This window comes from Onychomys torridus, chromosome 11, assembly GCF_903995425.1.
Source record: "Onychomys torridus chromosome 11, mOncTor1.1, whole genome shotgun sequence".
NCBI lineage: Eukaryota > Metazoa > Chordata > Mammalia > Rodentia > Cricetidae > Onychomys > Onychomys torridus.
In genome coordinates, this window is record NC_050453.1 from 18,247,697 (window position 1) to 18,275,513 (window position 27,817).

The window sequence follows — 27,817 nt, forward strand, 5'->3', positions numbered from 1 at the left end:
CAAATCTGAATTGAGAAGTAAGAAATTGGGTATGGCTCCATTTATAGGAGCAGTCAGTGTGGAAGTCAGTGACAGAAAATGAAAGGTAGTGAGAAAACATGGTATGTTGTGCTGGACAGTTGTTTCTAAAAAACAACAACAACTTAGAGAGAGCGAGTACTGTAAACCAGCATGGGAGAACAATTCTTGGGAATTGATTATGAGTAAGAAAATCTAGTTTCTACAAATTAGATAGTTTTTAAACACTGTTGGTGTGATAAAAAGGAAATTTGCCATTCTATATAAAGTTTGCAAGTATAAGTTTTGCTTATTGTGATGACTATGAAAGCATTTGTGATATTCAGAAAACATGGACTGGCTTGTAGCTAAAAGAACAGAGTTACAAGCCTATGCTGTAAGTTGAAATTTGGGCTCATTACTTGAATTATTTCACTGATGAGCCATGCTCTAAGGTACATGAATGAATTCTGATACCACTGCTTTATGTGTACATGAAGTTGAACGGCTTGCATTCCTATGATGCCTAAATATAGATGATATTTACCTTGTATTTTGAATATGTGAAATATTGGAAAGCATATTTTAAGAGACAAAATTCATTATCCCATTTTAACTAATATTTGTTCTTCCTATTGAAGTTGATAGAATTTAACCCATTGGGCCTCAAAATTGGATTTTATCAGATGTTATAAGTAGAAAAGTAAGGGGCTGGAGAGATGGCTCAGAGGTTAAAAGCACTGAATGTACTTCCAGAGGTCCTGAGTTCAATTCCCAGCACCCACATGGTGCCTCACAACCATCTGCAATGAGATCTGGTGCACAGGAGGAACACATAACAAATAAATAAATAAATCTTCTTTTAAAAAAGTAGAAAAGTAAAATGTATCTTAGGTTGCTTTCAAAACAGATAGTAGCTATAAATTTTGGGTCAAATGTAAGCTCTGAAGTTTCAATGAAATAATGGTGGGCTTATAGGAACAATTATACTAACCAAAATTTAAAATTTGGCAAGATATATGGTAAATCAAAATAACAGTAAACATTTGAGATTGTTGCTTTTTGTCAGGTGGAGTTACTGCTCCTGCTTCCAGTATTCTAATAGGCTCTAGTCCTTGACAATTAGAAGGTGTACCTACTTTAAAAACCAATAGACAAGACTGTTCTTACAAATATTGCAGAAATGTTAAGTAAAAGATGATAAAATAAATTGTAATTATGTAGAAATCACTTGTATACTTCTGCTACAATAGTAATGTTTTCCCTGAACATTTTATGTATTCAGCAGTACAAAAAACATGTTGCATTTTGAACTAATAGTGAATGATACACTCAAATTTGTCCTGCTTAGATGCTTTAATAGCTTTGTATAGTAGTTGGATAAAACACAGGAATTGGGGTTTGTCACTAATGTCTTTAATGATTTATGCCGCAAAGCCTTTAGTTATTTGCAAATCTGTCAGCAGCTCAGAGTAACACAGTGAACTGCAAATCTGCTTGTTCCATTTCTCCTGCTCTCTTTACTCTTCCTCTTATCCCAGCCTTCCCATTTCTTTTCTACTGGTTTTTATTCAAGTTACCAGTGATATTGCTTCATCCATACTTAGTCCTTTCTAAGGGAAGGTGGCCTTCCTACCCCTTCTGTTGTTTCAGGAAGATTATTCTATTCCCAGGCAAACTGATTGGTGAGCATTTGACCCAGGATCTAGAAGGACTAGTGGATATAGAAGACTGAAGCACCTAAGAGATGAAATAAAACCTGTAGCGTTTTGGGTAGGATTGCCAGAAGTATTAGACAAGCATTTAGGATAGAACTAAAACCTCTCAGCAAGCTAAGGAGTTGGTGGTAGAGAGCTTGTGCCTAATACTTGAGACTTGCTGCACAGAGAGATGCAGCTAGGCTGGGGGAGGAATGGAAGACAGATAAGGAAAGTGATGGACACCAGACCCTCGAAGAGTCCCTGAACAAGACAAAGGGGTACTCTTCTATCACTTTCCAGATCTCACTTGCAGGAAGTTGGGTCAATAATGCCACATCAGTGTACTCCTTTCCTTGACTATTGTGTATTCTTAAAATAATTATTTCATCATTGTCATGGTCATCATCATTATTATTGTTAATTAACATCATCATCTTCATGGGTGAACTTTGTTTCTAGTAATCAAAAAAGTGCTAAGAAAGCATTAAGGTTAAAGACAAATGTCAGGGTACTTTCCGATAAGAGACCTGCTCTGGACACTGTTCCACACAGGACCTTTCCTCCTCTCATTATTTTTATGTCATTCTTAGATTAATCAGCTCCTGTGTGACTTCTGGGTCTTTCAGTGTGAGAGCTTGTGATAGATATTCTTACTGCTTAATTTGCCTTTATTATAGAAGTCAAACATTTATAGTAAACTGATACATTGCTCAAAATTCTGCTCTGGAAGTCTGTGTGAGTATATTGCCTTTTTGTTTTACTTAGTTTTACATAGGCATTTATCAATATTGTTAGCAAACCAATAGACCACTGCGTTCTTATCTAAGTACTTTGTCACAATGCTGACCAAATATTTAAGAGTACACCACATATAAATTGTGTGTGGCACTTAAGCACCTCAAGTGGACTTCACTTATTCAAATTTAGTAAAATCACTCTGGTACTTTTGTGACGTGTGTGAGCTCTTAAATTTACATTTAGTTAAATAGAAATTAAGATGTTTCTCAAGCCTAATACTGGGTTCTATGATTATGTGCTAGAAAAGTTTCTTGTAACTTTGTCCTGTATAATGTTCATTCTCCTTCATTCTTTAGGTCAAGCAATTGCTTATATGAAGGACACACTTTCCTTAAAATGCTATCCGGTCTCTTGGCAAATACTTAGAAAACACTTTTAAAGTGGACAATGAAACTTGGGAGGTTCTGTCATTCTCATTATCCCTAACAGTTTCAGGTACTTTAGAAATGGATAGACTTGCCTAAAAACCTTTTGATATAATGCTGGAACAACACTGTTTCAGAAGCCATACCCATCATTAGTCCATTAAAATTTCAGAACTTGCTTTCAATTTAGGTTTAACATCTTAAGTTGAGCTTTCAGCCTGCAGACACATCCCTAATTTAATATTCCTAAATTAAACCAAATTCTTTGCTTCTCCACCAAGAATAGCTTTCTATCATTATGTGGGGGAAGAGATCAGGCTCATCTTTGGAGGTGTTTTCTAAAACAAAGTTACTCATTTTTTTGTTATTCAGTTACACCTAGAATAGTTACTATATAATGTTTCTCTGCATAATTTTGAAAGGAAATTATTTTATCCCCTTTGTTGATTTATACCTTTTTTGTTGTTTTGTTTAACACTAGGTAGTGTCTTGATCTTGTTAATGTAATTGGATTTACCTGTCTTGAAAGTATATAGGATCACAAATTATGCTGGTTAAGTATTTCTCAGACAAAACAACAAACCAGTCCTTTAAGAGTCCTTTATATTTGACAGTGTTTAGTAAACACTAAAGCAGTATACAGAAGTGAAATGTTTTTATCCAAAATTAAATTGGTTGTATGGTCCAGTAATAGTGTCATTAAGGGAAGCTACCACACTGTGGTAGGAGATAAAATTTATCTTTTTTAAGCCAAGGTGGAAATGTATTATAGAAATAGGTTGTTGGCATTTGTTGGAGTTCCTTATTTCTTCTGAATGTAATTATGTCTAATTTCTAGAGTGGGCTCAGTCTTCTAGATGACTGGGATAGTATTACTATTGATAAATACATTTCAAAGTCAAACTTAAGTAGGGATTTGGGGTTTGGGGTTGGGATAAAATTTTCTTTAAAACATTTTACTTTAAATGTCCCCCACATTTTTCAGAAGGATACTTGTGGCAGATTGTAGGAGTTCAGATTTATGCTTTTTCTCTGATAGAAACTTTGAGGATTCCTATGAATTCTAGTTGAATGCCACAGTTTTTAGAACATAGTTGATAATAGGTAAAGAAACATATGACACTATTATATGAAGAAAAACATTAATCACATTAAAATAAATTTACCCGTGTTTAAACTAGTAAACTAATGGAACATTATTTTTTAGATTTTTTTTTTTTTCAGAAGAAAAGTTGATAGATACAGGACCTTGATAAATAGTGCACTAATGCTATTAAAGTCTTTTTTTTTTTAAGCAGTAAAGATGTTACTGAATTTTGAAGTAGACAAAATACTGTCAATTTATGAGTGTGTGTGTGTGTGTGTGTGTGTGTGTGTGTGTGTGTGTGTAAGCTGTTCTATACTATATCCTCTCTGTCTAGAACAGTGCTTGGCACTGTTACATAGTAATCTGTTATGACATAGTATGTAGTATTCTGTTATTATGTATAACGATGTAATAACAGGATTTCTAAGAAAACAAAGCAACCCTAGGCTGTGTACAAGGAAGTGTTTCTTGTAGTTTTACTGTGTCCATGAGAGAGTTCTGTATGTGTCAGTGAAGTGAGCCTGTGAGCTTAGTAAAAGGTCATTCTCATGCACACCTTATTTTTGTGCTTGGCATAGAACTCTTATCCACTGTCATAGTTTATTCTGTTGGAATTCTCAGAACTACTAGAAACCCTTCAGTGAACCTGTAGTTATTCATTTCTTTTGAGTTAAGAAAGACATTTTACAAAGTGGACACATTGTTTAATTTTGTTTTGCATTTTACTAGATTGCAGTGCTAGGCCAATAAATTAAACCTAGGCAGTTCTGTTGCTAATTACACACAACTTCTCTTGGTATCAGATATTCAAATCCATTTTATGAATATGGTAGAGAGAATAACAACTGTAAAACAAAGCAGTGTGCATGTAAGTGACTGTTAGCGTGCATTTCAGAAAGGATAAATGCTCACCATATGGTACAATTACTGTGTCCAAGTTTTCAAATTAGCTTCTCTCATCCTCCTTATTACTGTCTTTAAAAAGAGAGGAAAAAACCCAACATGATTTATCTACTCTGCAGCAGAACTCTTGACGCAAAACAGCAGCCCAGTTCTGTCCAGTTTTTTTTTTTTCTTAGCATAATAGAGGCTGTCGGACTTTTTACACTAATTACTGTGTGAGCCTCAGATGAACCCCTTCCATTCACAGGGCTTTGTTAAGGGAGGAGCTGTCAATGTGTCTGCCCGTTTGCAGCTGTGCCGTGGCTTTAGCTTGCTTAACATTATGCTGCTTTTTAGACTTGACAGAAGGGATTTTTTTTTTTTTTTTTATTAAGGCAAAGCAGCCTTGTAGCGAAATGGTTTAAGCAGCTGCATTGTAGGGAAGCACAAAGAAGTTATTATTGTGTCTGTTTAGGAGGGGGGAGGATAAAGGGGGAGATATTCGGCTGCTGTTGATGCCGATTGTTGACTTGCCATCTGCCAGATAGGGAGAAGAAAAAAATGACAGCTCCAGCAGGGTGTTCAAGAGGTTGTTTGGAGAGACGCATAAACATGTGCAGATGTCGAACTGAATAATGGCTAGAACTGGAGACGCTTTATGATGTGCTGCTGTTTGTGCATATACAGAATGAATGTATGTGTGGATTTGGTTAGCCAAGGGTACATACTAATTATCATTGTTTTCCTGCATACCCCCCTCCTCTGATTTTGTTAATTAGTTTAGGGGTGTAATACTTCCTCTTTCCTCTCTTGTTCATGTCTAGGTTTAGAAAACAACTTCCTGAGATGGTAATACAAACTTTCTTACTCTCTATAACAAAGGTAGATAACCCATTTGGTTAATGTCAGATATGAATTCCTAACTGGTAATAGGAACTTCTGATTAAGTAATCTTTTAGTTCAGTACCATTTTCTTAATGATTCCACTGACAGTTTAACTAGCCAGTACTTAAAACTATCATTTGAAACTGGATTGATTTATTCTATAGTTTATCATTAGAGGTAACAATACCACATTTTTAAAAAGTAATTATATAAAACATTGAACCTAAGGGTTTCTAATTGTGAAAGAAAAAAAGTTACATAGAAACCTGGCGTTTTCGTATAATACCCTTTCTCTTGTTTTTGTTTCTGTTAGTAACAGGAATTTTCATCAAGCATTGATAAATTGTTTTTCTTTCTTGTCCTTTCATATCATTGGTCTTAGAGTTTTGAATATCTAGAATTCTCTTTGCACATAGATAGAAATAACTCTTTATCCAAATGTTTTACTTTGATCTCATATAATTGAGATGATACAGTGATGTTACATTGAGATTTTCAAAGATTTTTTTAAAGAACATCTCAATTTTTGGTAAAATGTTAAATTTCAATCAGTGTGATTGAAATGAATGACTAGAAAAGAGAGCCCTGTTCTTTTTTTTTTTTTTTTTTAAATTTCCTTTTAAAATGCTGTTTGGATTTTTAATTAAAAAAAGAAAATGTTAGGAGAATTGCTAAGAAAGATTGTTAATTTGAGTTTTGGTACACTCATGCTTTTCTAAACACATGAGGTCTTGTTGCATAATTGTTAAGAAACAAATGCCTAAAGTGGTTGAAAGGCCCGTATCCTGGCAGCTCTGAGTCCAAAATAATGTCTTTCTGAAAGGGTTAATTTCTACTCATAAAGAAGTTGAGTCAGTTCTTTGGGAGGGGAAGGGAGTGTTTTATTGTCTGTTTCTTCTCCAGCAACTCTAATCTGTGCTTGCTGGGAAAGCACAGCTCATCATCAGTTTCACTCGGCCTCACTTTGTCTCCTGTATTTCTTTCATTTGGGAAATGTGGAATTATGCACGTATTATTTGTAGTTTCACAGTCAGTATGGCTATCCCTCCTAAGTTTGGGACAAGCAACTGACGTTTTCCACATAGAGGTTTTGTTAAATTGAGAGTGTGGTTTGCCAGAGGTCAGTATGTTAATGAGCAGCTGACTAAAGCGAGCTTGAAGAAAGCAAACTTGCGATATTAGTCATTTATTTTCTCATTGCCTCAGAGCCAGTTAAACCTTAATGCAGGCAAGTACACACAGAGGAGTGACTGAAATATTCAAGACAGTACTTTTGAAGTTAAAGGGACTAGATAAGTGAGCTTATAAAAGTCACTTAAACTGTTTGAGCCTGAATTTAGTTTCTAAAAGAAGGCAACAATAACAGCCATTCAAGAAACCTGGAAAGATGGAACAAAGTCAGTACTAGCTGTTAGTGGTGCTTCCTTTCTGTTAGGTGTTGGTGAAAGTCTAGAGATTGTGGCTGGTGCAGTTAGTGTTTGTAAATTGTTCTGTTAGGAAGTGAGTATACGAGTTTCTAGAGACTGGGTTAAGGGAATAGTCACAGAAAATTTTTATCTCGGAATCCAGTGTTTAGTGACTTACTGTTGTTCCATAAATGTGAAGGGAAATCATTTGTTTAAAGAGAATGTGGAGAACACTGTTGAATGTAAATACTTTGGCTATGTGGTATAAGTGGCTTTTCACTGATTGTTTCATAGTGCATACTGTAGAGTCATTTTCCTATTTAAAAACAAGTGCGCAATTGCTAAAGAATATACCCTCTTTAATTTAATGGTGACCTCAAATTATTTTTGAAGGTACATTATTTTCTATTATGGCAAATACTACTAGTGAACAAATAGCACTAAAAGTGTGGCTTCATCTCCTGAGAAAGTTTAAAACATTTATTTGATTGTCAGAACTCTTTACTTTGCAGAAGAAAAAGACTGTCAGGTTCCCCTTGGTGTAAAGTGCCAGGATTAATAGAAGTGTTCTCCTTGGAGGAATTAAGAGGAAATGTCTTTATTGAGCTGAGTCAGTGAATTCCCTAGAGAGCAAATAGTTCCCACACAGATGTAGCTGGCAGTTTTTAAGGTTTTGTTTGTTTGTTTTTCAAATGTTGTTTTTATTAAGCATCTACTCTATTAGTAAGTATGGTGCAGTAACTTTGGATGATGACTGAAGCAGGGTATGTTGCATTTTGGAGAGTGCCTTACTCAGCACTAAAGAACGCTTTTTAGGATTAGGGAAAATGACAATGGAGAATTTCAAGCAAGAAATTAGTTGTACTAGGAAAAGTGGTGCATGATTTTAATCCTTGTACTCAGGAGTGGGAGGCCGAGGCAGGTTGATCCTGCAAGTTTGAGGCCAGTGTGGTCTGTATATCACAAAGCTACAAAGAGAGACTTTGTCTCCAAAATCTAATATAATAGTAATTGTGATGATGATGATGAAGATGATGATGCTTTACTGACATGATACTGTAAAAAATAAAAAAGCTGTTTACCAGAAGTAACTTACATAAAAAGAAATGGGACTATACATGTCTATGAACTGTTGTATAACAGATGAAGAAGCCACCTAAAAATGACTATAAAAACATTTTATAAATGAATAAAATTGTACTGCATGTATTTCCAGAACAACTAAAAAAAGATTTAGGATATTCTAGCTTTTATGGTATATGGATGCATTTGAATTATGTCTCAAGAAAATACTACATGAATAGTAATTTTAAAAAATATTGGCCAGTATGTTGAAAACAGAAGAATATTTCACTGTCTGACATACTCTTTAAGGCATCTTGCAAAATGTTTTGGCTTAAAGTTTTTAATGTGTTTTTAGTCTCAAGGAAATCTGATTGAAGATGTTGGTAAACTTTGTAGCACACTTTTTTAAAACAGAAGATGATCAAACAAAAAAGTGGAAAGGCATAAACCTAAGTAGTTGAAGGGCATTTCCTTCCTTCGTTCCTCCCTCCCCCCCCCCCCTGTTTTTTTGAACTAAGCAAGTCACTTATTCGTTTGAGACTGGAACACGGCATCAAAGTTCATAATTTTATACTTTTAAGTGAAAACACATGGAACAGCAGCTGTCACTTCTTGGCATCTTTCTGAAGAGATATTTGTGTGTGTGTGTGTGTGTGTGTGTGTGTGTGTGTGTGTAAAACATAAAATGACCATTGTTTCTTTCTCTGTGTTTGAGATATGTTAAGACACAAGGTAGTTAGCTCATTCTACTTTCTGGTTTAGTTAAAAGGGATTAGGAATTTAATTTTAAGTTTTCCTTCCCCCCCCCAAAAAAAAAATTCATGGGATTGTGTAGTTTCAAAGGAATAAAATTGTTTTAATTTTACTCTTAAAAATGTTAAAGGCCTAGTTTATTCGGAGTTAGAGAATAACATAGTTGGTAAGTGGGAATTATACCTTAAATATAGGGAGAAAAGGCCTTGTCTTAAAGGTATATATAAAATCTACATAAAACTCAATTCATGCATATGACAACTGATTGGCAGTATAAAAGTAAATTTTCTGTCACATTCTTATAATATTTTATCTCTCTTCAATATGACACTTTAAAAGGTAGGAGTTTTCTTTCCTTTTTACATTGTTTGTGTGTGTGTGTGTGTGTGTGTGTGTGTCTTCATGTCACTGATGTGAAATTTAGGCGTGGATAATCATCAATTAACTTAAACATAAAACTGTGACGGTAACATTAGCATTTTTATTATGCTAAATAAAAGATCTATCACACCACTGGATTTTACAGGGTTATATTCTGTTTCTTGAAAATGGGCAATAAATTAATTGTAGAAAACATTTTCCCTCATAATGTACTTTTTAAGGAAAAGAAATAAAATATCCAAGGTGCATTGAGCTAGTGTTTTGCCCTTTTAGAATTAGTTGTGAAAACTCTGTGCTTTGCCTCTACATTTAACTTATTTTTGCATTCTTTTTATTAATGACTGATTTATAACAAATTTATTGGCTGTTTGCTGGTTTTTTAGAAGAAACTTTGGGATTAATCTTAGTGTTTATTCTGTGAATTACTTTATTCCTAAGAATGTACGTTGCCTTATAATTTAAAGACCATAAAACTACTGTTCTACAGAGAACAGCATAATAGGCTATCTATATTACTTTAAAAAATTCCTTTTGGGTGACTTTTTTATGTGAGACTTCCAGACATTTTTCTTCCTGATATCTTGTTTTGTTTTGTTTTTAAAGTTACTACAAGCATTTCAGTATAACTGTTATGATGTCCAAATACAACCGATGATGGTAATGATAGAAATGTTTTTAATGTATAATGAGCAAAGTTATGTTCATTTCCAGTTTTTAAGTCTGGTTTTGATTAGTATGATATATAAAGGTTGTTTCCTGTAATTTCTGGCTATGTGTTAGGTAATACTGCCCTCAGAGGGCCAAGGTAAGTAAATTCATTATTAACATTGAGAGGTGGCTTCTCTGGTGTTTATCTGATGTGCAAGCTTGATTTGGAGAGGAAAATGAGTTTATTTGAATAATTGGATAGTGTTTGATTTCTTGTTGCTTTTCTTTGATTTGCTCTTTCTTTTTAAACACGATAAATGTATCTGAGCTCTTCAATTTGATGAAAACATTTAAGCACAGTTCTTTCTTGAAAAAATAATTAACAGCTGACTTACCACAAATGCTACATTAGCTCCATATGCAAAGAGGATAAGAAAATCACCTACTTGGGAAATACCAGGTGATTTTACTTTTGTGTGTTTTACTTTTTCATGCATTTAACTATAGATATTAAAGTATTATAAATTATTTGTATTTAAAATAATTTGATTCCTACATTTGAATCTATATATAAAAAACAGGAATCTTTGAAATGGAAGCATATTTTCCTTTCAATTTAAAAAATGCAAACATGTTTAAAATTTTAATCAAGAATATATACTTTACTAATATGTAATGGTTATATATAAGATATTAGCAGTTAAAAATGTACTTTTTCTGAAGTAATTTTAATAGCCTACTCTAATATGTAGTTTAATATGTTTCCAAATTCAGAATGAGATTAAGTTGTACAACACAAGAGGGAGCACAGAGGAAGAACGTTGAGAATGAGACCTTTGCTTTGTTCTTTGGTGTGTAGTGTTTTTAATGAGAGTAGAAAGAAGTGAAATGAGCAAGTGGTCTATCCACTCTCTTGCCTTTCAAGGACTACTTGATATTGAATTAGAAAAGAAGATTTCTATGAGAGTATTGGCAGTTTTTTAAAAACTGAGATTATTGTTAATGAGAATGGTAGATTAAAAACAGGAACAAGTTCAGTAAATAATAAGTTTTATCATGTATAGTGTTGCACGAGCGTGCTGAGGTCAGAGGTCAACATCAGGTGTCTTCAGCACTCCCATCACCTTTGTTTTGTTTTGAGGTACAAGTCACTCCCTGGAAGCTTACATGCTCAGTTTCACCGGCTGGTCTGTGAGCTCCAGAGATCACTTGTCTGTTTCCCAGTGCTGGAAGTTCAAGCTGTGCCATCAGGCTCATGTTTCTCATGCAGGTCCTGGAGATTGCCACAGAGGCATGAAGCCTGGAGTTCAAACACTTTCTTGAGGTCCTCTCCAGGCCCTAAATTTCTTTTATTTGCCTTTAAAAAAATAAGAGTTTAATGCATGACCACAGTTATCTTCAGATCCTTCCTTCCCCTGAGTCTTTCTTTTTCATTGGTTTTCTTTCTTATACCATAGGATGTTTTAGTTTATTAACAAACAATTATATAATTTTTACTGTGAGTACATTTGTTTGTTGTAAATATTAATCTGTTTTTCTATCATTATATTCCCCATTTTCCAGAAGAGGAAACTGAGGCATAGAGAGATTGATGTGCCCAGTTTGTCACTCATATACTTAGTGGAGTAAGTGACAAAACTGTCATTTGAATCTGAACAGTTGGGTCCACAACCACTGTGTGAAAAGGATGTTGTTTATGTAGCTGTCTATTCAAGTATAATCTCTGTCCTCTACTGTCTTTTCCTTGTGTCTCAGTTTCTTGTGGCTATCTCTGCAGTAATGATGAGACTTGCCTGTCAATTGTGTGAAGACATTCTTTTTTTTCCCCTGAGACAGGGTTTCTCTGTGTAGCTTTGCGCCTTTCCTAGAACCTCACTCTGTAGCCCAGATTGGCCTTGAACTCACAAAGATCCACCTGCCTCTGCCTCCCAAGTGCTCCACCACCACCTGGAGACTTTCAAGTTTTCTTTGCTTCTGTCTTAGCCTTTCTTCCCTTCACCCTGTAACCTAATGGTGATGAATGTCTTAGAGTATTTTTTAAGAAAAGAAGAAAGAAGAGAGTTTTAGACCACTCGGCCATCCTGACACTTAAAAGAAGAGAGTTTTAAAGGGCATGAATTTACTCTTAAAATTATAGCTGCCATGGATTTGATTCCATGCCACTAGAAGTTGATCATTGGAGAGATTCATAGGCGAAGGTCTAAGATACAGCAGTACTCTTTCCACTAATTTTTTAAAGTGGGGGCAAAATGGGTGACAGGTTGAACTATGTTTTCCACTACATAGCACAGGCCTCCTGATCTTCGAGTGCTACAGTTTCATAGTACTTGCACAGTGGACACCAATAGGGAGGCTGAGATTTATTCCAGTTGTATTAGACTGAGATGTCCTGAGTTTTTCTGCCATGAGTGTAGTCCTTTATAATAGTGATAAGTTGTTTATTTATTCAATTAGTAGTTATTTCTTACCCTGATCTGTCCTAGGCATTGAACAGACATGGTGGGTAGGTTTGTGCTGTGGTTAGTTACATTGTTTCCATATTTGATTTTATGAAGACTATTTACTATAATTAAATTATATATATATATATTTTACTTAGACTTAATATTTAGAGAAGTGATGTGATAAAAGTGGAAATATTTACAGTATAGATGTTAATTTTTTTATAATGAAATTACATGTTTAAATTAGTCCATTCCTTAGCAGATTTTTTTTTTTTCTTACTGTTTTGTTTTGAGGCATGGTCTCTCTATATAGAGCTGACTGTCATGGAGTACACAATGTAGAAAAGGCTGGCCTCCAGAGATCTGTCTCCCTCTACCTTTGTAGTACTTTTAACATTTCCACATTATTAAAATAGCATAGAAATGACTTCATGTTCAAATGTGGCATGGTGTAGAAATGGAGAGGTTTTGCAATAATGTAGAAAAAGAAAGCTCTGCTTTCACAATCTACAAGGGCGTAAGTGAAAGCAAAATAATAATTTAGCTCACATTTAACTCAGCAGGAAGCTGAGTACAGATTGAGTAATTCTCCACAACATATCTCCTTCTATGTAAACTAATGTCATGGTTTATTCTTCATTAAATTGCCAGGATGCTGTTTTCTGTTGGCGAGAATATGTGTTCTCTACTCCTCTTGGATTTCTTAGTAAAATTTGATAGTATAATACAGTTAGTATGTTGTTGTGTTTAAAAGAGCAATTAAAAAGTATTATTTCGGGCTGTGCTGGTGCATGCCTTTAATCCCAGCACTCAGGAGGCAGAGGCAGGTGGATCTCTGAGTTGGAGGTCAGCCTGGTCTACAGAGCAAGTTCCAGGACAGCAAGGGATACAAAGAGAAACCTTGTCTCAAAATACAAAAACATCAACAGCAACAAAAAGTCAATCCATTCTAGTTATTATATATACTCTCCAGTTGCCCATCTGTGTGTTGTGTGCTTGCATGTGTACTTGTGTGTACTGAAAAAGTGTTATTTCTTGGTGTAAAGGTTGATGTTGCCTAAGAACAATAGGAACCTTGGTTTGATTAACCAGGTTCCTGAGTATCATTAAACAAATACCTGAATGGTTAAAGGTAAGGTGGTAATTGTGCAGGTTTTGGAAAAAAAATAAATAAAATACTGACAGATCAACCACACTGAGATCTCAGAGAAGTTGAAGTTCTAATATCTTACAGCAGTGGTTCTCAACCTTTCTAATGCTGCAGCCCATTAATACAGTTCCTCATGTTGTGGTGACCCACAACCATAAAATTCTTTTTATTGCTACTTCATAACTGTGATTTTGCTACTGTTATAAATCATTATGCAAATATCTGTTTTCCACTGGTCTTAGGTGACCCTGTGAAAGGGTCATTGAACCCTCAAAGGGGTCATGACCCACAGGTCAAGAACCACTGTCTTATATTATTCAGTGCCTAGAGTTTTTTTTAAGGGCTTTAGCTTCAAAGCAAAACATGGACCCTAGCCTTCCTTAGGAAGTAGACTTCAAAACTATACTTAATATAAAAGACGACAAGTTCATGCATTATGCAGTGGCAGCAGAATTTCTTGACTATAATATATTTCTCAAAATAATCATGAAGGAACATATGGAAAAGCAGAGAAATGTAGGTACATCTGGAAAGCTTCTAAGCTTTTTTGGAAGTACAAAGCAGCAGAGTCACCAAATTTGTAAACAACTTCTATGTTGCCGGTTGTAGTGGTGCTATTGTCCAGTCCTGGAGCAGACCAACTTCTGCAAGGTGAGAGCAGGTAGTGCCTCCTCATCTTAGAGTTACCATAGCAGCAATAGAATGCTGAAATATTGAAAGACGGTGTACTAAGATCACTGCCAGACAACAGATAGTATCAAGTACTCTTTTTCCCTAGGCACATGTATAGATACTTGGAAAAGACAGAGAATCAGATGATGTTGTTATTTACTGTGGTTAAAGACATTGCATAGATCTCATAGTTCAACAATGGTCGGTTAAAGAAGGAAATAATTCCTTCATTGAAGGAATCAATGAAGGAAAATGATACAGCTGTTCTTCAAGAATAAGTAAATATATTTTTATTTAGAAAACTTTTTTTTTTTTTTTTTTTAAATTTTGAGTGCATCTATGCCCTAAACTATTTTGTCCAAGCTGACCTCAAATTTCTGGGTTCAAGGGATCTTCTTTCCTCAGACTCCTGAGTATCTGGGATTGCAGATGTGTACCAGAGCCCAGCTTTATTTCTCACTAAAATCTCTCCCATCTTCTCATTGTACATTCCATTCTTAAAAACTTCTTACTAGGGCTGGAGAGATGGCTCAGAGCTTAAAGGGCACTGACTGCTCTTCCAGAGGTCCTGAGTTCAATTCCCAGCAACCACATGGTGCCTCACAACCATCTGTAATGAGATCTGGTGCCCTCTTCTGGCCTGCAGTCATACATGCTGTATACATAATAAATAAATAGATAAACAAATAAATAAATAAATCTTGAAAAAAATTAAAAAAAAAACTTTTTACTAGACTTAAAATTTTATGAGGGTTGGACTATACTTGCATCATTCATTTCTACATTCTTAATACTTGTATGTATTTCAGCACTAAATATTTTGAATGTTTTAAGGCTTTTTGTTTTCTGTGAATGGGCGTTTTGTCTGCATGTATGTCTATACACCATAAGTGCAGAGGCCCGGAGAACTGGAGTTACAGGCAGTTGTGAGCTGCCATGTTAGTGCTGGGGACTGAAACTGGGTCCTCAGGAGGAGCAGTTGTCTTTAACCTAATTGTACACCTTTTCTTAAATTCTAAAAACATGTTTTCAAGCATAGCCTGTGATCTGTGGTGCTCATTGACCACTTAGAACGAGTGACCTGGCGCGCATATTGCCTTCGTTGTGTTTTATAGACAAATCCAGTTTTCCTTTTTTAGCTTATTGAAACTAACACACATTCAAGCCAGTTGATTACAGTTATTTAGTGACATTAATGGAAATCACAAAAGAACTTATCACTTTTCATTTACTAAAGGGCAAAGAACTAACATATTTGAATGACAGTGAAAAGGAAGTGACAATCTAAACATTAAAATTTTTAAAAATTGGAAAAACTAAATTATATATGTGTATGAGTGTTTGTACACATTCTTATATATCACTGTGCAGGTATAAGATGATTAATGTCTTAAGCTATATGTTGAAATAATAACTAAAAACTCTTTAATTTCTTTTGGATCATCTTTGTCTCATATTTAACAAGTTGAATAAACATGAGAATAACCTACTGAGCATCATTCTTAACAGAATGATTTGCTTTTCTCTGAATTATAAACCATATTCCTTAAATTTAAATAATATATTTTAATAAGGGCAAAATTTCACTTTTAAAGGTTACATTTTTTATAGTCCTTTGCAGTTACAAAGTACTATGATACTTCACTACATTATGAAGAATACAAAATAAAATTATCAGGATTATTTTTAATACATCTACAGAATACGATAAGTTCAATGAGAAACCTGTTTCTTCTACCTGAGAGACATGAACAGACCTCCACTTATATAGCTTATTTGATACCTTTGTATAGAAGTGCTACAGGCAGTTTGAAAGTTTGCAGGTGTTGTGCTGTATTTAACATAATGTACTTTCCTATATAATACTTGGCTTTAAGATAGTTAAGCTATATCATATAATGCTACACTGAACAATATTTTTTGTCAGGGGGATAACATTTACTTCCAACATATACTTTAGAAAAAAATCTGCTTTATTCTTTTAGGAAGCTCAGGTGTTTAAATTTAGTTTGTATGTGTCAAAAAATAACTAAATATTTACTATGATGTGAACGATGAAGTTTTAAACAGATATTTATTCTAATGGTAGCATTAAGCCTCTTTTTGTCTGCAGTTAAAAAGTGAAGCCTATGGGTTGGAGATATGGCTCAGTGGTTAATAACACCGTCTGCTTTTCCAGAGGTCCTGAGTTAATTCCCAGCACCCACATGGTGGCTCCCAACCATCTGTAATGAGATCTGGCGCTCTCTTCTGTGTACATAGTAAATAAATTAATCTTAAAAAAAAAAAAAAAGAAGCTCATGAAGAGTACTGCTGTAGATAGCTTATGGAAAGATGTAAGTTTTGTCTTTACTGAAAGGTGCCAGGATGTGGCAGGGTCCTGTGCTGTTATTCCTTTTTGGGGAGGGGGCCAAGTAGGCACAGAGTCAATGACACAGACTGGGAGAATGTCAAAACAACAAGCTTAGTTTATTCAAGAAGAGGCAAATCTTTTTTTTTTTTTTTTTTTTTTTTTTAAACTGAGGATTGAACCCAGGGCCTTGTGCTTGCTACACAAGCGCTCTACCACTGAGCTAAATCCCCAACCAGGCAAATCTTATATACCCTCCACCCCACCTTGGGGAAAGGTCTGATGAATATGCATCTGCTGGTGTGACATGGCTGCCTCTCATTGGTCCAGGTCATCTCCAAATCATGTCTAAGCATCTGTTGCTAAGGCCCTTAGGCAGACCTAGGTTGACTCTTAGAAAGTATCTTATTACTGGTTTGGGCCAACTGGTCCTTAGGCCTGTTAGGGATGAGTCTTCCCACACCAGACTCCCTTTTTTTAAATATATAAAAGCATTTATTAGAATTGAGTGTGTGTGTGTGTGTGTGTGTGTGTGTGTGTGTGTGTGTCTGCGCACGCTCACACATGTATGCATGCATGCATGCACAAGTATGAGAGTGGGGGACCCATGTGTGGAGGTGAACACACATTTGTGTGCATGTGAGTGTGGAGGTTAAGGGCTGAACTCAGCTGCCTTCTTTCATTCTCTGCCTTATATACTTGAACCCAGAGCCTACCAGTTCTGCTAGTTTAGTCATGCTGGGATCACAGCCTCGCATCTCCGTAGGTTCTGGGGACTGGATCTCTGGTGGTCAAGTTTGCACAGCAAGTGCTTTTGCCTGCTGAACCATCTCCCGAGCTCCTAGAAAGTCTTAAATTGATCTTTATCAGTTCATACAGACCAAGTGGCTTGTGACTAGGACTTGGGAGGCTAAAGCTAGAGGATTGCTCGAGCTCTGTTCAGGACAAGCCTGGGAAGGTCAGGAAAATCCCATCAACAATGGAAAGAAGTTGTGAACGCTCTGAGACTTCTGTTTACCTTTCTGCTGTTTTATCTTTGTCTTAAAGAAGTGTTATGATTTGAACTAATGCTCTAGTTAGACATTTCATATTGCCTAATTTTTCTTTTTCTTTTTCCTTTTTTGCTAATAACAGTGTATCAGGGCTAGAGATAACTATTCTGTGTTGAAAAGCATGCACTGCACTTGAGAGGATTGGAGTTTTATTCTCAGCACCCCTGTCAGGCTGCTCCCAACTATCTGTTTCCAGTTCTAGAGGGTCTATCACCCTCTTCTGGACTCTATGGGTACCTGCACTCACCATGCGTGTACCCGCCCCACTTATGGATTAAAACCATAAAAATTAAAATTGAAAAAGAAAAGTTTTATATATTTGTCACCAGTTCAAAAGACCTTTTTTGCTTGATGGTATATATTTATTAATGTTTTGTGATTATATGAATATTCCTGAATAAGTACAGTGCTGATTATAATTTATATTAGTTAGTGGTGGCTCCATTTATTAACAAAATGTAGTACTTAATGTATGCCAAGAAATATATATATATACTTTTTTTGTTTTTTCAAGACAGGGTTTCCCTGTGTAGCTTTGTGCCTTTCCTGGAACTCACTTGGTAGCCCAGGCTGGCCTTGAACTCACAGAGATCCACCTGCCTCTGCCTCCCGAGTGCTGGGATTATAGGCGTGTACCACATCCCGGCTTGCCAAGAAATATTTTAAGAGTTTCCTTTTTTTTTTTTTAATCATAGCTGAGGACCAAACCCAGGGCCTTACACTTGCTAGGCAAGTGCTCTACCGCTGAGCTAAATCCCCAACCCCTTTTAAGAGTTTCTATATTATGTCCTTACATAATTTGAGTAGGTACAATGATGAGTCTCCTTTTCCAATTGAGATGTGGACAGGGTAAATTCTCTTAGTTTAGTGATGTAATCACAATTCACATCTTAAGTTGTATGCCCCAGTCTTGCTCCAAACCATTACATTACAGTGTTTTACTTAGAATTTTTTTTCCTCTTTGGAAACGGTTGCACTGTGTAATTCAGGATGGCCTCACACACACAATCCTGCCTCAGCCTCCAGAGTATAAATTACAGGTATGTACCACTATGCCTAGCCACTGAAAGAATCATGAAATAGAACATGTATTTTTAAAAAGTCCGAAAAAAAATCCCTGAAGCCTAGCTTTAGAATTTTGATTAGCTTTTTAATTTTTGATACATCATGTAGGAATGTCCACTGGAAACTTAAACAACAGTATCACATGTATATCTTAATAATTTAAGTTATTCACTGTTAGTAATTAGGGTCTTTAATTTCTATGGAGAAAATATGAAAGACTCATGTCCCATCCTATGTGTAAGTAGCATATTCTTATGCTATGATTTTGTATAATTGAATTATAAATGGTTGTTTTATGAGATTTGTAAAAAAGTAGTGCTATAATATCAAATATTTGAGCTGGATTGCGTCTGTTTGTTTGAATAAGGTCAGAATTATTTTACCAGTTGTTACTCTATATCATTAGGCTGGTCCATGTTAGCATACACTGTTGCAGAGAGGTTTCCAGCACAGGAGTGTTTACGCAGTGCTCCCCACTGGTGCATCTTTCACCTTGCGTCTGTCTGTCTGCTGCTCATAGCCTAGAGCTATTGTCAGGTGTTTCAGTACAACCTGACCTAAGACAGAACCAGGTATTCACCATCCCATTCCATTTTTAAGAAGAGAAGCCTTGATTATGTGTAAGTATCTTTTCCAGTTAGATGTCTGAACACATATAGACATCTCCAGGAAATGCAGATCAGAAGCTATTGGAACATTGAATCTGATTTAGGTCCAGGTACATATGCTCCTAATTCCTACTTTGATACTTTCTGATGCCTTCAGATTTTAAAAATTACAGTGATGATTCTCAACAAAGTACTAATGAGTAATGAAATAAGGCTTATATGTGTGAATTTAAAATGAAGATATCAAATGATGTAATTTGACGCTAGATGGAACAACTTAACTTTGGGAGATCCTTAGTTGAATGTTTATCACCCTTCCCCCAACATGGTACATTTGAATAGGTTGTCAAATTTTAGGTGGAAAATCTGCAATATGCATTGAAACAACCTGAGAGCTAAAACAAAATATCATTTATATTATTTTTTAAATACTAACAATCTACTCAAAACTGTTTGGATAATTTGTTGTAATACAAGAAATAAATTATTAAATAGTAAGAAAGTTGGCAGAGACCTAACTCTAGAAGCATCATAAATAAGTAGAACTCAGAACTCTCTCAAAAAAAAAAAAAAAAAACCCAAAAAAAACCCCAAACATTTTCTTTCAAACCTACAGTACACAAATAGAATTCTCTGTTTATTGCTTATAAGAATGGTTTGGGCCGGGCGGTGGTGGCACACGCCTGTAATCCCAGCACTCGGGAGGCAGAGGCAGGCGGATCTCTGTGAGTTCGAGGCCAGCCTGGTCTCCAAAGCGAGTTCCAGGAAAGGCGCAAAGCTACACAGAGTAACCCTGTCTCGAAAAACCAAAAAAAAAAAAAAAAAAAAAAAAAAAAGAAATCGGTTAACAGTAACAAATATAACTAACTATATGAAATGTTTCAACTGTGAAAGTTGAACTGCTTAAGTCAGTAAGCCAGTATCTGTATGACTAATGCATGATTCTTTAAATTGTGTAAAATGTACAAGAGTTATTCAAAGTGGCATCTGAGTAAATGGGTGTTCATCTAACAGAGTGCATTGGTAAAGTTGCAAATTTCACATCACCATTATTTAGGAAACTACCCCTTACTTTGAATTCTAGTGTAGTATTACTTAATGCTCCTGTTTTTCGAGCCAGCATGGGGCATGTACTTGTAGTTCTAGTGCTGCCCGTTGCTATTTGAACAGTCTTCCTTTTTTCAGTTACCCACCTTAGTTGCGTTTCCCCTTCTGTCTCAGCCAGAACAACATACCTTACTAGATTGAATGTAGTAGTGGAAAATAAGCCAGTGCCTTACATTTAAGAGGTAGGTAGAAAAGCCACACAGTGCTGCTTTTCTTACTGAAGGACAGGTGTAGCCTTCAATTTGAGGTTCTTCCCCTTCTAGTGCTAGGATTACAGGGACTTGCCACCACACCAGCTCAGAAAATAGGGGTTTAATGTATATATGTTACATTAAGTGTAAGGAGTTTGTTTTTCTTCTTTTGTTTTTGAGACAGGATCTCACTATGTAGCACTGAACGTCCTGGAACTTTCTCTCTGTAGACCAGGCTGGCTTTGAACTCACTGAGATCCATTTGCCTCTGCCTCTGCCTCTGCCTTCTGAGTGCTGGGATTTAAGGAGAGCTCCACATGCTCATCAAGTTGTGTTAGTGCTAAAGTATAGAGCGATACTGTAGAGCAGAGGAATGATAAAAACCAGTGACATAGAACAGGGAAGGTTAATCTGGAGCTGGCTGGTCAGTAGAAGCTGTGGTGTGTAGCCTGGAGACAGCAGTCAAGGGCGTGAGTAGAGCGGATATGAGGCAGTAACAGGCCAGTTCAGGTAGGGCTGCCAGGGAGAGACTGCTTGGGAAGTCCATTGCGATGTAGCTACTGGTCCTGTAAGGCATGGCCGAAGTCAAATGCTAGGTTTAAACTTGGTCAAAAGAAGAAGCTGCTTGGTAGCGAAAGTTAATTTTTCAGATTTTTGTAGTTGTGAGATTCAGCATTTGAGATTTCATGTCAGGAGACAGTCATTTGATTCCCTCTTCCTCCTCTGCTTTTTCTTCCTCTTCCTCCCTCCCTCACTCTGCAATCTCCCCCCCCCCCCCCCCATTTTGCTTCATAGCTCAGGAAGGCCTGGAATTCATGGTGATGCCTCTGCTTCAGTCTCCCCAAGGGCTGAGAAAAAATGGGAAATGCTGGGCCTGGCTTGCCGTTAAGTTATTAGAATCACCTCTGCTCTTTCAAATTTGAGTTTAGTTTGGTGGATAGATAGGAGCAAATATGTAAATCTAATAAAGTGTACATTTATCTACTGTTAGTCACGCTCCATAATGGCTGTGTGTTGTATTTCTTTTTTTTTTTTTCCTTTTTGTCCCCCAAGACGGGGTTTCTGTGTAGCTTTGCGCCTTTCCTAGAACTCACTTTGTGGCCCAGGCTGGCCTCGAACTCACAAAGATCAGCCTGCCTCTGCCTCCCAAGCGCTGGGATTAAAGGCGTGTGCCATCACCGCTCGGATAATTTGCCTTTTTTTAAAAAAAATTTTATTTTGTATTTGTTTCTATATATTAAGTTTGATGTTGTTTTGAGGCTTTATTAACTAATGTTCTTTCATTTTTGTGACTTGTCCATAGCATATGTGAAACGTTATTTTCCTAGAAAGAGGAAGTTGAGGTCAAGATTTAACAAGGAAATACACCCTAGAATAATCCCATACCCTGGAGGCTGAGGCAAGAAGATTCAGAGTTTGAGGCCAGCTTGGGCTATGTACCAGTGAGACTCTGTCTTAAAAAAGAAAAGGAATTAACTCTTCCCCCTTTTTTGAAAAACAAAAAGCAGTATTATTGGTCATGAAGATGGAACATGTGTTTCATACTCTGTTTATGAGGTGTTTTTCCTTGAAATTCCTAAACACTGTGTGGGTTATTTACCAGGGCTTTCTAAGATGGCTGAATAAATGCTTTAACAACTGTCTGACAAAATGAAAAACTGAGCAAAATGTGTATTCAGATGAATGAAATCATTAAAAACAGTTTTCATTGAATCTTAATTATAGACTGACTGACTTTCTTTTATAAGTCAAATTAAAAGAAAATTTGCCTCACTAAAATTTGGGAGGCCAATGTTCAGGACATGTTATACCATAATTTATTTTTTAAACAAAAGTGACTTCATTTTTTTTTTTTTTTGCATTAACATGTGTGCTTTCTTCATGTAGGAGAATATATAAAAAACTGGAGGCCAAGATATTTCCTTTTGAAGACAGATGGTTCATTCATAGGCTATAAAGAGAAACCTCAAGATGTGGACTTACCTTATCCCCTCAACAACTTTTCAGTGGCAAGTAAGTGTATACAATTGTTAATTCACCTTGGGTCTATTTATTTGTATGAGTTTATGTGTCATGTATGTTAATATATCTGAAAACCAGTGCAAAAGTTTACATTTAATTGCAAAGAAATTACCAACTCTGTAAGAATTTTCAACTCCTTAAGATAGAGACTTACAATCGTATGCAGTGCAATATAGTTTACAATAGTAATAGTAATTTTTCATATTTAGAGTTTGAATATGATAAATATAATTGCCCAACTATGTGCCTTATGTTTTTCACACAAGGACCTGTGATCTTGTTTGTAAGATGTTATGCTACTTACTACATTTCCTTCCAGAATTCCCTGTCACAATTGTTGGTTGGTTGATTGAGTATATAAATGTTTTCTGTTAGAAACCTTTTCTGGGATTATTTTATGTTTTTAGTCATATTTGTATTTCTTACAAATATCTAACAAAATGCTCATAGTTTACTTAGAAATGTCTTTGTTGAATTTGTGTTACTGCAAGATGACTGTGATAATAATAACTGTTACTTTTATTCTTATTTTTTTGTTATGATCAAGCTTTTAGATAATTTATCCTTACTGATCCAATGAAAAGATCTTGCAATGTTAAACTAGATGGAAAGCATTTTCAAGTTCAAATTGGAGTATGTAAGAACTAGGTGGAGTCTATAGTGTTAGAAATTTAATTTAATTAGACAACCCCCTGTACTGTGTTTCAGTTAGATGTTATCTGTTAGATATATTTGAAAAAAATAGGGAGAATTGAAGTTATGAACATAATTAAATAACCAAAGAAAAATCCTAGAAAAATTTCAGTATTACAAAATTCATTTTAGCATAAAGGAACTTCAAACTTTTATTTTCAGTTTTAAAAATAAACTTAAAAGAATATAGAATTACAAATAATTGAAGAATACTAACTTTATTTATTTTTCTAAGTTTTTTAATCTAAAATTTTTTTTATATACCCTCCTGGATATGTCTCTCAGATCCTCCTGAGAATTAATTTTAAAACCCTCTGCATTCATGTCAGTGAATTTTCATGTAGGGAATCTTTAATTTTTTTGAAATGAAGCTCCCTATCGTGATACGAATTATACATGCACATGTATGTATGTGCATGGAAATGTATGTATTAAAGAAAACAGCCTTTTTCCCATCAAAACATGTTCATTATATATAAATTGCTCTAGTAAGTAAGAAATTATTTAAATCATTTTGACAGCTGGAATAGTATCTTTTGAGTTTCTAAATTTCTTTAAGATACACATTTTCAGTCTAAAGGTATTTTGGTTGAACATTTGCTTATTAAAGTGATAGAAATTATCTTTTAAACAATTGCCATGTCCTGCCTAAATAGTTTGTCCATTTTACTAGCAATTCTATTGGTTTGTCTGAAATAATTTCTAAGAGTACAGAAAAATCTTTATCTGCTGATCAAAATGCAGCATTTTTTGACCTTATGAAATTTCACACCCCAACAAGTTTTAAAGACATACTGTATGTCACAGTCTGCCAACATCTGCTCTAACACTTCCACTGGCAGAGGCTGAAATAAATGTGTACTTGTGGAGAGAGACCCTAGCTAGTGACTGACAGCTTCTCCACAGAATAACTAGCAGTTGACAGCTGTAATTTTTACTTACACAACCAAGTACTTGTTGGTACTTGACTTCACAGGTAAAGTTGTAGTTAAACCCCTAATTTTCAGGATTCTTACCTTAGATCTTACCATGACTCCATTATTTAAATATTTTTATTTGTAAAGCTTTACTATAACCTTAAATTATATAAATAATTAATGAAATAATACCTTAATTGAAAGGATATGAATGAAAGATGGCCCAATTTCAATTTTGGCACATGCTCTGAGTATGATTGGAAGTAGATCATTTTTTAAAATTTTGGTTGTAACATTTTCTTCATCAGCATACTGGACTTCTGTTTGTTCCTCTGTAAGGTGGAGTTTGAGCAGGCCCTTGAAGATTAAGTAAATAAAGAGCTAATTCAGACAAAGGAGAAGGTATTCAAGGCAGAAAGTGACAGTGCTTTTGAGGCATTAGTGGAAAAAACCTACACACCCTATTTTCTTTGGCAGATAGTTCCTCACTCGCCTTGGCCCACATTGGAGTATTGTTCTCCAAGAGGCTGGGGAGATGGCTCTGCAGTTAGTAGCACTTGTTGGCTGTGGCCCACAGCCATCTGTAACTGGTTCCAGGGGATCTGGCGCCCTCTGCTGGCCCTGTGGGCACCCTCATGCACATGACACATATTCAGGCAAGCAGGTGCACACACATGTACATAAATAAGAAAAATTAAAAAATTAAGGGGCTTTACCCTTAATATTTCTCAGACATGTAAAGGAATACTGTATATCTCATCGATAGCTACAATTTGAGTTCCCCTTTTTTTCTACTGATTAAAAATATTCCTGATGGGCTGGCTTGGGAGGTGTGTCAGATGGTTATCTGCTTTCTATGCTCATCATAGGTCCTTGAGTTTGGCTGTCCAGTGACCATATAAAACAGGTGCAGCAGAACATGCCTTTATCCCAAGTCTCCAGTGGCAGAGAAAGGCTGCTTCATGGAGCTTATGGCTTGGCCATCCAGCCTAATCTGTGCACTCTAGGTTTAGTGGGAGACTATCTCTAAAGTAGGGTGGAGAGTGATTGAGGCCTTCACACAAGTGCTAATATGTACATGTGTGTGGATTCACACATGAACATGTATACATCTATATGGACTTCAGTGCAATTTCACAGAAATAGGCTTTTTACACATTTGAAAAAAATCATAATATGAACTAGAAAGATTTAAAATTTTTCCAATCTTCTATTTGATTTTCTTTCCTTCTTCATAACATTGTCCTGGTTAGAGGTATAACTTAGTGGTAGAGTACATGTTTAGTATTTATAAGACCCTGGGTTTGAGCCAAGTAGTGATGGCACACACATTTAATCCTAGCACTTGGGAGGCAGAACCAGGCGGATATCCATGAGTTCAAGGCCAGCCGGGTCTACAAAGTGAGTTCCAGGACAGCCAGAGCTGTAACACAGAGAAACCCTGTCTTAAAAAAACAAGAAAGGGGAAAAGAAAAAAAAGGGGGGAATTACAGCCAGTGCTCTTAATCTCTGAGCCATTTCTTCAGCTCCTGAGTTTACTTCTTAACTACTGCAGTCTAACTTCTTCCCTTGCTTATTTGATTAAAACCACTTTTGATGATTTCTCCAGTGGCCACCACATTTCTAATGTCGGGAGGAAGTAGACATTTTTTTTTTTCTTCCTTTGTTGGGTTCATCGCTAAGGTCCCTATAAGTAGAAGACAGGTAAACAAAAGAAAAACATACATACACATTTGTTTAGCATTGATTTTTGTTGTTGTTGTTGTTGTTTTTGTTTTTGTTTGTTTTTATTTTTCAAGACAGGGTTTCTCTGTGTAGCTTTGGAGCCTGTCCTGGATCTCACTCTGTAGCCCAGGTTGACCTCTGAACTCAACGAGATCTGCCTGCCTCTGCCTCCCAAGTGCTGGGATTAAAGGCGTGCATTGATTTTTATCTAGACTTTGGAAACTAAGACTCAATGCAGACTTGTAGGTTTTTGTGCTTTGGGCCCCCTACCAGAGTTTCACTTTGTAGCCGTGATTGGCTTGGAACTTGCTGTGCAGACTAGGCTAACTTCATACTGACAGAGATTTTCTTGCTTCAGCATCTCCAAGGATTGGATTCAAGGCATGTGGATTAATGAAGGAGTAGATAATCAATGGAAAATATGACTGGGAATATGTGGGTTATAATAATGGTAATAGGCTGTGGAGAACTGAGCAAGGCCTATTGTTGAAAACTTGAGAGATGAGGACATTTTTCCAGGGATAGGAACTGTCTGCTAAAGGAGGAACTGAGATCTGCTGCAAAGGAGAGTCTATACTAGATGGATGGCTTTTTTAGGAGAAATGGCCACAAGAACATGGAAAGTGACCTTTTTACTTTACTTTTTCCTCAGATGCCAAGGTAATATACTTGGCTAAAACCCCTTAAGCTTAAACTTAATTTTTAGTTTTTAATTTGTTTTCTGGATTGGCATCGAAGCTGCATTTCATCTGCTGACCAAGATTTTGAGATGGTTTTTCCCTCTGTGCTGTAAGGTTTCTCTGTCCTTGTGTTTTCCTTTGCATAGTGTATAATTTGTGTATAGTATAGTATTTAAGAAACTTTTGCCTCGGTACTTAACACTTTGTACTTTACAACTGGGTGGTCACTTTGTTCCTGAATTTGTAGTTTAAAACTGTCAGCCATATTCCCACTTTTTTATTTATTCAGACCAAGCTTTTCTCCTGAGAATTATGTTGTCACATTAATTTCACTATAAGCTATTGCCACCATAGATGTTTGATAGCCTTTACTTGTCTTAGGCTGTCCTCAAGACGGTTGTCTATTTTCCCTGGTTATTCAGTATTTCAGTTCTCCCTCTGCTTGGGCAGAAACCTGGATCTGTCCCCCTTTTCCTTTCCATCACATCTTCACCACACTCTCAGTACATTTCTAGTTCTGCTGATTTTATTGTGTTTGAACCTATGAAGTCGGCTCATGCATACGAATTTTAGCTGTTTTCCTGGAAGGGATCACTCTTTTCATCTCTGATACAGATGCTTAACTAGAATCTCTGCCTCTAGTTTGTGCCACTCATGTCCTTCCTTTACTTGTCTGTCAAATGATAGTTCTAAAATTATATCCTAACTATGCCTGCCATCCCCCCATGAAAACCCTGCCTTGGATCTCGAGCGCCTCCTGGATGCCATCCAGCTTCCTCACTGTAGCATACCAGGATCTCTTCAATCTGGCCTCTCCTTTCAGCTCCTGCTTCATGTCTCCTCTGCTCTGCAACTCTGCTTCAACAGTGCTGAGCTTTTTATAACTCCCCAAAACTTTGCTGCTCTTCTGCTCCTGTCTTGCTTTCTGGTTGGAATGTCCTTATCGTCTGTTTGTCTGTATAGTTTTCTTTTTGTCCTTTACTTCCTATTTAAATTTCTTTCCACATTCATTCCTTCAAAACTATTCCCTTGCCATTCTCTAACTGATGGTGGTGGTGGTAGTGGTGGTGGTGTGTGTGTGTGTTACATTTTTTTGGTTATCGTGTTCATGAATATGTCCCACTTACTAGTCTGAGTTATTTTAGGTGAAGTAGTTTAATCTTATCTCCTAGTA

At 36.0% G+C, this 27,817-nt stretch overlaps 1 protein-coding gene across 2 annotated transcripts in view; it reads left to right on the top strand.

Moving 5' to 3' along the window:
* Positions 1 to 27,817, top strand: part of Akt3 (AKT serine/threonine kinase 3) — a 255,291-nt gene that overhangs the window by 105,622 nt on the left and 121,852 nt on the right. For both annotated transcript variants that reach the window (XM_036201762.1, XM_036201763.1), the window contains exon 3: positions 22,494 to 22,619. In XM_036201762.1, coding sequence (XP_036057655.1) covers positions 22,494 to 22,619 — 126 coding nt within the window. The remainder of the gene's footprint in view (positions 1 to 22,493; positions 22,620 to 27,817) is intronic.